Raw genomic sequence first — 11,294 nt, forward strand, 5'->3', positions numbered from 1 at the left:
GAGAGTTTAATCATATCATTATTGTGTTTCTGGTTACTGCTTCAGTTTACCGTCATAAAAGTTTCACAGCCTTTTTCTACTTGTATGTTTACTCTACAGCGTCCCACAATGCAACACAAACCTGACTACAGGAAACGTTTGGATCAAGTTTGTTTCATACAACCTGGTAGCTTTGTCGGATCACATTCACTCCGTAAACAAACTCTGGTTGGAACCGTACAGAGACCACGACCTCAAAGTGGTTGTTTTGGTCGAGTGCCATTGGCCGTTTTCACATCCGCACACGCAAAAACTGTACCAAGAACGAAGCGCCTCGAGGTCATGCAATGAAATGTCTGAGGAAATGCCGTAGTGATGTGTGCTTCCCCCACCTGTTGCTGACCAAAACATGGCTGCTCAATGTCTCTGTCACTAACAAGGAGGACAAATTTTGTCTCTTTCGAAATATTTCAAGTTGTGGAAAACGCAAACCGTCATGGCCTGATGTTTAAAGACCCATCGACCATGTCTCCACTTTAAAACTAGCTGACATACTGCAAAGTTCAAGAGGTTAGCTTCAAAACCGCTCAATTTCTGTTTCAGTCAAATATTTGGTTTAAAGTTTGTCACAAGATGCCAGAGAACGTGATAGAGCATGTGATAATCGTTCTGGACAAACTTCACCAAAAAACAGAGAAATTTGTTCACTGCCTGGACGTGGCGAGAACAAGAACAAAGTTCGTTGCAGCCAAAACATTTTGTACTTCAGTAAAAGTAAACGCAGAATACCTGGGAAGTCACCATAGGTCTCCCTAGATGTTCCTGCACATTTAAAATCTCTGACAAATCAGGCAACACGTTACAGGAGTTCTGCCCTGAACCCAAGTCAAGAACAAACTACGAGAACTCTCAAGGTAAACCACATTTACCCGTTCTTGTAGCTTTTTACTGGTCTTCAGACAGTACTACCCCTGATTGACTGCAATATTCTGCAGCCAATAAGTCAAAAGGAGGCGACAATTTACGAACCATAGGTCATTTTGGATTCTTATCTGACAATATTCTACTATTGCAACCAACGGTGTTTATGTTTTAAGAGATAAACCCCAACAGCTTTGAGTGGAGGATAGACTAGCATAGTACTAAACGCCCCCATCTTGTCAGCTGGCTAAAAGAAAGCTCCTATACCAAATGTGTCTCATATTAATTTCCCACTGGTTTAAAAATATAGTTGACAATATGAGTCTATGGGCCCCATATGGACATTTTTCATGACTAAGATGGGCACTAAGCAGATTGGGCACAAGATGGACGTCAAAAAAAACCTCGTAAGTATTCCAAACTCAGTTAGGTACCCGATAGTTCCTGTCTGGGCCTTATTAGGGTAATAAGAAAAAACTTTAACTGTAAACACACTTGGTAACCATATGGGTCACACACAAATTCTTCAGATCATTTTCTACCCATATGGGCCTCATAATGTTAATGTTGCCTGGGTCCAATTGGCATGTCATTTAACCAGCCTGGTTCTACCTCAATAACTAACCAGCTAATATCAGCTGGTTGTAGGTATGTCATTCCATAAGCAGAAGAAGAAGAAAAGAGTGTTAAGTGCTACCATGGCGACTGAATCTAACAGGTGTTTGTTCTGTATGTTTAAGTCAATTTACAGAACAAAAGTTATGATAAATAGATAGCATTATTATAACTGTGATAAACAATATCTTATCTTATTTTAGGACCAGAACAAACAAATGTTTTTGTTTTTTTCTGTTTTTAAGGAAAAAAAAATTAAGTTCTTATACATTTTTGGTTTGAATGTTTTTGTAACTGTGTTAGTTTTACTCGTTAGTCTGATTTCTTCGAAAAACACTAACAAAAAAAGTGGAGAGGTTTTCAATAATAAACGCTTATACTGACATTTATTTAGGTCCCAAAAAAATATACTCTTTAAAGACAAATTCATAATGTGTATTTACAAATTTCCAAGGGTTTTTTTTTTTCCATTCACAACAGAAGAGCAGAAGAAACAAATAGAAAAAACACATAAAAGGAGAAAAAACAAAAAAACAAGCAAATCTCTGACATCTCTTTTGCATGTGGACGCTAATACTATAACTGTTCAAGCTTTCAGAAAAATAGCCTTCATTTAACTGTTCTGCATTAAATAAAATTATTCTTTTTCTGCTTCCCCCCCTCTCTTTTTCTTATAGAAAGTTTTTTGCTCCGTCTTCTCATAACGTCGTCGTCAGAACTCGCTGTGGCGTCGTTCCGTGGTGAGGTCTGAGGAGAGGGAACCAAAAACAGACGAGTTATTGAAAATAATAACAATAAAAAAGGAGCAAAAAGTGTCATTCACGCACGCGTAGTTTTAATATCAGCCTCTGCTTATGGGAATTAAATAAACGGGTTTGTGTTTCACTCCACTTCATTGCTGATGTTGCTATCTCACACATTAGCCTCATTCGCAGAGGGGTAGAGAAGGAGGGGGAGGGCGTCTGAATAAATAGTGGCACATTATTTAAATGACATTACGTGGTGATAAAGCCGCTGACAGAGCAGGAGCAGAAGCAGGAGAGCTGATATCTTGCTCTGCTGCCTGGTGAGGCGTTTAAGTGCTAAATCACATGATTTATGCGCCTGCTGCCCCCTCGCATGTGACGCTGTTTACCTCTGCTCTGAGCTTCATTTAGCAGGAGCCTCACAGAATTAGAGCTGATGGTGTCACAATAATAACGCGTCAGGAATGATCACCTGTCAGTGATGAGCTGAAAGGGAGACTTCAGGGAATCGGGTCTGCGCTCGCTGTCCTCATCTGCAAAAAAAAATTAATAAATAAAATCAGATCTTATCCAGAACTAATATATGTTTACATATTTACTATTTATACATATTTATAGCAATGTTATTATGGCATGACTAATTAATTTGGGTGTATTTTCTTGTTTCTGGATGACCTCAGATTTCTTTTTTGTTGTGTATTCAGTGAATACTCCATGCAATCTGCTTGGACAGAAACTTTTTAAACTGCTTTTAATAATTAATTAAGCTTCCTGTACTGTTGTGTAACTAGGATCAGTGGAAGGTAGGTATGATTGAATTTTAATTATTTTTATGTAGTATGAGTTTAGACATTTATAACATTGAAATTGAATGTCGTCACAAAATAATGGCCGAAATTATATATAGCCTATATATTTTAAAAAAAAAAAATCAAAAAGTGAAGTTACTTAATTGTTTTTAGGAAGGTGGCCACGTGCTGTTAAAAAGTCGCCGACAGATAATGATTAATGGAAATAACATGGCTACCATCTCTTTTTGGGCTGAAGCTTCCCGATGACTCCACGTCGCTGTCATCCTCCGAGTCCGACATCCCAGCACCGGCCGCCGCGGCGGCGGGCGCCGGCACCGCTCCGTGCAGCGGCAGGTGTCCGGGCGGCGCGCCGCCCAGCAGCGACCGCATGTTCAGAATAGAGTTGGCGTTAATCAGAGCCGCGTTGGCCCAGTTGTGCAGCTTGCCGATCTGGCAAGTGTATATTCCGTGACCCGGCAGCAAGGCCGGGTGGCCGGCGGAAGCCAAAGCCGCCTGTTGCGCGAAGGCCGCGGGGGGAGTAGTTTTGTGCGAGCCGCTGTCGGGGGCCGTGGCGGTCTCCGCCAAAGACCAGATTTTCGGTTTGCTCTGCGGCGCTCTCTGGCACTCCGGTATGCTCGGCGAACGCTCCGCAGCGAGCTTGTCCCCGGCCTCCGCCGACAGCGTCCTCCCGCTCTCCGTGGAGGCCTGCTCCCTGACGGAGAGGCCCGCTTCCCCCTGTCCCTTCCCGGAGCCGGGCTCCCCAGCTCGCTGCTCCTCCGGCCTCTCGATGTCGACAGTTTCCAAATCGATCTCCTCTTCTTCCTCCTCGTCGTCGCTGCCGGTCTTGCCGTGCTCGTCCTCGTTGTCGCTGCTGAAGATGCGGCCGTCCCGGTCCTCGGCGCTGCGGCCCCAGGTCACCTTGTTCTCCTTTTTCAGGCGCCTGCGAGCGTTCGCGAACCACGTAGAGACCTGGGAGAGGAGAAAAAAAAACATTTTAAAATATTCTTAAATATATGATAACGCGCACGCTGTGCTACAGGAGTTACATTTTATTTGTTTTTACTGCTGGCTTAGAGAGCAGAAATCAACTACAAACTTTTTTTATCTCTCTTTTTAAAACGCTGCAGTCATTTTAATTATCTCGTAATTTCTACAATAACGAATAAAAAAACTATCTTATATAATGCATATTTTATAAAAAAGGATTTTGCTAAATCGTATCCTGTTTCACCTTAATGCAAAAAACATTATTGTGCAGCAGAAGTCGCTGCTGCTGCCAACCTGTGTGAGGGTCATCCTGGTGATGATGGCCAGCATGATCTTCTCCCCCTTGGTGGGGTACGGGTTCTTCTGGTGCTCCTGCAGCCAGGCCTTCAGGGTGCTGGTGGTCTCCCTGGTGGCCGTCTTGGCCCGGGACGGGTCCCCGTACGGGTACTGGCCGTATGGGTAGAAGCCCTGAGCGGGGTGGACGGGCAGCGAGGCCGCTGGGTGGGAGCCCGGGCCGTCCTTCAGCTCGTACTGGGAGCCCTGGGAATAGCACCGGGGAGAGGAAGGCAACTTGTTGAATAACGTCTACACTGTAAAACGGGATTTTTTTTTTGTTTTTGGAACGGGTTAAATATTAGTCATACTTTAAATCTTATTAAAGTGTATCAGTTTTTTATGTTAAACAATGTTTACAATTTCGATTATAATTGTATATTTGTAGTTTGTTAGACCCAAAAGTGAAGAGTGAGGCTGATATGCTTATATTGGTTTTATTATGAATAAATTACCTTGCTAAATAATAAGAATTATCATAAGACTTGAGGTTTTGTCAGAATTTTAATTTGTATCGAGCTTTAAATAGTTTAGCACTAGAGCTAATGCTAAAGTCAAACTTCCGAGAAAGTTGAATGTCCTGCCGGTAAATGACACGTATCAGTGGAAAAGTTGGTTAGAATAGATTTAAAGTTTTATTATTGTTCCAGTCAATTCTTCAGTCACAGTTAAAAACCAATAATGGATTTTTGTTTCTTTACAACATTGGAGAATAAACTGGATGAGCAGAAGTGATCTGAAAACATTTTTTAAAGTGTAACTTATATGCTTGAACAATTGGATTTATAATAGTTTACTGAATGTACCTTCTTTTTTTCTCCAGAAATTATATGTGCAAAATGTTGGTTAAATTTATTGGCTAAACTGCAACAGTTATTTTAACCAGTGTATTTAGTACTGCCCCACCAAAATTAACTCCAGAAATAATTGTTGTTTCGGATATAATTTTACTTCCTTTCAAGTTAAAAACAAAATAATATGGTTTTACTCCAAACTACTTTTATATACATTGTAGATTTTTTAACTTAGCACAGGTATGTTTCTGAAGTGAAAAAAATATAATTTTGAAAGACTTTTTTACATAACACCGCTAAAATATTGGAAATGTAAAAAGTAAAAAAGTGACACGTATTAGTTAAAAAATTCAGAAGATTTTAAAACTACTCAGCGTGCAAACAAATAACGGGACCTAAGAAGAAAATAAACGTAACTTACAATACCGGAGTTTTGCAGAAACGGCTGTTTTGTTTTTTTTTTTCCAGTGAAAAGTTTACTTTCTACATGTTTAAATGCGCAGAAAGAGGAAAAAACACACGGTCTGCGCATGGACCTGTCTTATAACACCTGAGCGTCTGGAGTAGCAGCTCTTACCATCTGGGATATGAGGGCGAGGTCCGCCGCTCCGCTGTACGGCAGAAAGGCACTATAGTTCGGAGCCGCCCACGGGCTTCCGTACATCCCCAGCATAGAGCCGACAGCCGCGGCCGTAGCGGAGGAGCTCACTGCGCCCTCCGTGCCTCCGTCCCGGGCGGCTGAGGCCGGCCGCTCGCTCCCGTACACCTCATGTGAGGCACTGAGGAACTGGGGGAACCCCAGCTGAGGGAAAGACATGTCCGGGGGAGAGGGGGGAAAAAGTCCGTGCAGTACAGAGCTCCACAAAAGTCAAAAGAGGAATACAGCAAGAAAAAAAAAGAAAACAAAGAAAGTAGGAATCCTCAGATAGAAAAAAAAGGGGAGGAGGAGGGAGGGTGGGGGGTTGCTGTCTAAACCTAAAGATACCCCCTTTATTTCAGAAACTGCCAAGCGTCTCCTCCTCTCCGCCGCCACGGAGTAGCTAATGTCAGAGCCGCAGTTTGGCACCTCGAGAGCGGAGTGATGCGAGCGTCTGGCCGCGGGAGCTTTGTGGATGTGGAGCTGACGGACTGATTGGCAGCCTACTTAAGCACCAAGCTCCTCCTATGCCCGGGGCAGGCGATTAGTGCATTGGTTAGCCCAGGTCGCGCGTATGTGTGAGTGTGTTGGCGAGTATGTGTTGAAGTGTGTGATTTAATTTCAGCAGAGCGCACGTGTGATAGTGTGTGCATAGGCCTGGGTGTATCATTATTATTATTATTATTATTATTATTAATATTCGTAATTACCCTTTTTAAAAAATAATTTTTGGAAGGTATTTTTTGAAGGTTACTCGGGGACATTCTTGCCTCATAGATCGGCCCTGCTGGCATCAGTCCTCGGTCAGGTCCCCAAGGGAAGTCCCGCGATTATAGTCAGGAGTCAGTGGAGCATCGTGTTTTCAGGGCAAAGATAAAGAATGCTGAAGGTAATGTCAAAGATGGAAGAGGATACCAGATGGTAGAGAGATAGAGAGGACTGTGGAGTGAAAACTGACAAACAGGGCCAACCAAAGGCTGTATGAGGCCCCGAGTAGATATTTATTTGGGGGCCCATTTCCAGCTAGTCCATGAAGGCATAATATCATAACTGGTCTGACATATTGATTGTTGCCTGCTGTCACCTTCTTAAAATACTGGCCTATGTCTTTAAAAAAAAAATTCATCTTTTGGCAAAAAAAGGTTGTTTTTGTTTCTTTTATTTTTTTTATATATATTTTCCAAAAATTACTTTTGGTTAAAAAAAATGACTGAGGTCATTATGTTAGGAAGGTGATGATGTACAATTATAACAACCATTTAATGTACTTATTATTATTTTGGTTTTGAAAATACAGTACTATACACTTAACCTCCTTTTATATAGCTATTTTCAGTAGCACTAAGGTAACATTGAGTTGTCTTCACTTGTTAACATCTGCACTGAAGAGTGAATGGCCTAGTGCTTAGAATGTTACATTCACTGGTCGTGAAAATAATGGATTTTTAAGTTTCGGACTGGTTGAATATCCAAGTATTTTGTTCATTAGTTGATAATTTATTGCATCTCTAAGCTTAAGAGGTAATTATAAAGTGTTTACTGTTATGGAGTAAGATGGACATTGCCTGGTAATGCTAGCTAACCTGGAGTTGCCAAAAGTCACCAAAATGGAACTCGTAGTTTGGCCCATTTTATAAAATATGATAGTGGAGCTATTTTAGTTTCTGTTGTGATCCTTCAGAGTTAGAAGCTTCATTTATGATTCTGTTTTGGTCGTTATTTTATTGTTAATTGGCTTAGATCTCACTATTTTAGCCAATTTTCAATATTTCTCCCTTTCTCAATTTACCAGTATGACTCCTGTCCCAGCTGCTTCACATCTCCTGATTTCCCTCCACCTGCTCTCTTCCCCAGCTGCTTCCACTTACCTCTGATTAGCCCCTCCGGTTTCCATGCCTCTCTCTCCCCTCCCTCAGTGTACTGAAGCTTTCTGGTTTGTTCTCCACTGGTTTCGCCGACCGTTTGTCATGTTTCTCCTTCCCCAGTGTTTTCCCTCCATCGTACATTTCAAGTTTCTTTTTGTTCATTTTTCCATTAAAAGACTTGGTTCCTCCTTAGCCTCAGATTTGACAGTTTCCACGTTGTGACTGTCAAGAAACAGTTCCAAATACAAAGGTGTGTTTTGTGTAAACAAGGTAAATATAGCAATCTTGTTTCAGCCGGTTTAGTAGTGCAGAAACAACTTTTTAATTGGGTTGAATGTGTTCAAGTTTTCTTTTTGTCCACATGAAAAATGACTAAATCTTGTTGATCTTCTTTCTCAGCCTCGACAAATAGCAACAACAAAAAAATAAAATTAGCATTAAAATGTCTCTTGTTTACTGTCTGAATCCTGAAACGTTAAGATTAGATTTTTTTTGTTTTTAATTTTACATTTGTGGCTAATATACAACAAAAGCAGTGTTTGAAGTGTCTCACGGTTGTTTGAAACGCTTTTCCAACATCAGCAACAAATATCCAACAAAATTCACCGGCATGTTTCTGAACGTAGCCGGTTTTTGTCTAGATCTGGACCTTTGTTAAACAGTTTTCTAAATCACTTAAATCAAAAATATTCCGTTTTAGCATATCGCCGTAAGTTCTCGCAAAGCACGCTTATGCCTCTGGCCGGCTCTGCTAAGAGCAGGAACAATCTGATGCTTCAGATAAAATAAATAAATAAAAAGTGACGTTTGGAGAATCAGGGGGAGAAAAAAACAGGTTGTTTCCTCATTGAGGCGTCTCGGCTATCACAACAGGCACTCTGCTTCGGTTTGATCCGTTAAAACACACATGCACACACACACACTCCTTGTGCCCACACACTCCGTCACACTCACACTCGGGCGGTGCTAATGAGGTCGAGCACCCTGCACCCTGCTCAGAGGCCCCGTGGCCCTCCCGGGCTCCCTCAGAGGTTAGCTGTGTAATTACTCCATCCCCATAAATACAGATTCATCATTTCACACTCTGAGCCTCTGATGAGCTTGGCTGAGCTGAGAGTGAGTGAGAGAGAGAGAGAGAGAGGGATGAGGGGTGTGTGTGTGTGTGTTTAATGATTTAATTACAGTGCTTAAAGCCCACTCTGGCTAAGTGACGGTCCGCTCTTCTGTGTCTTCTTCCTCCCGTTTCCTCTCCCTCTTCGACGCTGGCACCTAGAGGGGCTTTACTCATGAATCTCAAAGCTGTTTTTTTTTTTCCTAAACACACATTATGATGAGCGTTGCCACCACCGCTATATGTGTGTGTGTGTGTGTGTGTGTGTGTGTGTGTGTGTGTGGGTGTGTGTGTGCGTGTGTGTGTATGTGTGTTTGAGAGAAACACAGAGTGAGAGAGGGAGAGAGGATGCTTAATCTCCATGGCATTTTAAATGGCATTCATGGAGGGCGGCTCGATCCTCATTGCCAAGGTAAATGGAGCCAGGGGACTCTCCATTTCAGCTCGATAAAAGAGCAATGTTAAAGACCCTCACCGTTACCCTCCCCTCCTCTTCCTCACCCATCCCTTCTCTCTCTCTCTGCCTCCCCGCTCACTTAAAATTAATGTTTTTCTCATGACAGGGGAGGGAAACGAGACATATCCACCATCTAATAGGATAATATAGCCCCCCCATTCACCACCGTCACCGCCGCCGCCCCTCCCTCCGCGCTCCCCTCCCCGCCTTTGTAGCTGCCTGATTTCCATAGTGTCTCTGTGGAGAGGCAGTTAATGAATTCCTCTGAGCTGAAGAAAGGGGGAGAATGGTTTGGCGGTTTAGAGAGAGAGAAAGAGAGAGAGAGAGAGAGAGCGAGAAAGAGGTAGGGGGAGGAAAGCTTTGAGCTATGCCATTCAACTTCACAGCCTCGGCCTGTTTGTGCATTCACCGCGTGTGTTTGTGTGTGTGTGTGTGCGTGTGTGTGTCTTTTAACATGAACCTGCTAAGACTACCAAATATTTAGACTGGCCTCAGACCTCGCTGTTTTTTTTTTTTTTAAACAGTGACGGTGGATTGAGGGATCTCTGGAGGCAGCTTGACTCTATTTGAATCCAATTCCCTGCTATTAGCTCGGCCCAGACAAAGGAATAACTTACCGCAGAAAAGCCCTTCAAATAAAGTCCCACAATCCAGTTCCTCCTGGGCAATTTGCACTGAGGTAAATGAAGACACCCCGCCCCAAAAAAATATCATGAAACTGACACGTTTTCTCTCTCTCTGGCTGGTACAGCAGAGGTGGCAGTGATAGTTTCACAGTGTGTGCTAACCAGTGGTGGAGAAAGTACTCAAAAAATGTATTTAAGTAAAAGTACAAAAGTACTGGCTTTAAAAAATACTTAAGTATTAAAAGTAAAAGTACTTGCTGAATGCATTACCTAATCCCTAATACAATATCATTAAGTGAACCAATCGTATTTAATTTTAATACATTAGAAATGTGCCATTTTAATGAACAATGCCACAGATAAAGCATGTTTTTATTATGTTTACTCTCTGTAACATAGTTTAGACTTAGATATGTGATTCTATGCATCATAATTTCAGGGATGGAAACATCTTGTCTCCTGTCCTAACATAGCATGAACTTCACTTTTTTTGCCACTAGTGGGTTTTATTTTGAAAGAAATTCAACAGAAAGGGAATGGAAAGAAGGTGGGTGGGGGAGGACATGCAACCAAGGAGCAACGGAGCAGAGTTGTAGTCAAGACCACCTACCCAAGACCAAGTCAAGACCAGCACCCCGCGCTATGTGACACAAAAAAATTAAGTTTTACTGATCAAAATTGCTTCACAAATTGATCTGAAAGATCCACATTCTCATAAAACACATATTAAATACTTAGAGCTGAAATAAATTTAATCAGTAAAGATCCGTCCAGAAGAATCGGATCGTTCCTGAATGTCATATCAATACAGACTTTGGTCACAGCGTTGTTCCATACTTGCGACACCTCAGTCAACACCTCCACACAATAATTCAGCACATGAGTGACAACTGTTGTTTCATCGCAGATGCAACATGTCTCAGTACAGCTAGCTTTGCTAGCATCACATCCACGGAGCTTACCTTTCTTTAAGCTTTCCTTCCAAGTGACGCTAAAAGTTGGACTAAATATCCACCGTCTGTGAAAGCGAAGCGCTGCTGATTTTACATTATGATTTATGGAGCGCTATTATATTACTGACGATTAGACAGACATCTTCTCCCGCTCAGAGGAAACCACTGCGCATGTCTTGGAGATCAGCGTGCGAGTAAAGGGGGAGGCGATGGGTGACAACAGACACGTAAGTCACACTATTTTTCGGATTTTACGGCGCTACCTTAAGACCCTGAACTTCACATTTTAAAGAAAAAAAAGAGTAACGCGACTTGGATGTAACGAGTAACGCGTCAGTTTTGTAGATACACGAAAATTGTATTTAAGTACAATAAAGTTAGCACCCACCACTGGTGCTAACTTTATTTAGCTACAGTTAGGCTGGCTCTATTATTTAAACAAAATCGTTCACATAGTGATACAAGAACCTAGCATGGTG

The 11,294-nt window shown here is 42.1% G+C and overlaps 1 protein-coding gene across 1 annotated transcript; it reads right to left on the bottom strand.

Annotated features, from left to right (window-relative positions):
* Window positions 1–1,872: 1,872 nt before the first annotated feature.
* irx1b (iroquois homeobox 1b) lies at window positions 1,873–6,767 on the bottom strand. The gene is made up of 5 exons (XM_014998313.2): window positions 5,744–6,767; window positions 4,334–4,579; window positions 3,289–4,021; window positions 2,734–2,794; window positions 1,873–2,262 (listed from the first exon to the last, which is right to left on the bottom strand). Exons 1-5 carry the CDS (start codon window positions 5,981–5,983, stop codon window positions 2,214–2,216), a joined length of 1,329 nt encoding a protein of 442 aa, XP_014853799.1. The 5' UTR covers window positions 5,984–6,767; the 3' UTR covers window positions 1,873–2,213.
* Between the last annotated feature and the right edge of the window lie 4,527 nt (window positions 6,768–11,294).

The sequence above is a fragment of the Poecilia mexicana genome, unplaced genomic scaffold, assembly GCF_051168715.1.
Source record: "Poecilia mexicana isolate PSO_F unplaced genomic scaffold, ASM5116871v1 scaffold_11, whole genome shotgun sequence".
Classification (NCBI taxonomy): Eukaryota; Metazoa; Chordata; class Actinopteri; order Cyprinodontiformes; family Poeciliidae; genus Poecilia; species Poecilia mexicana.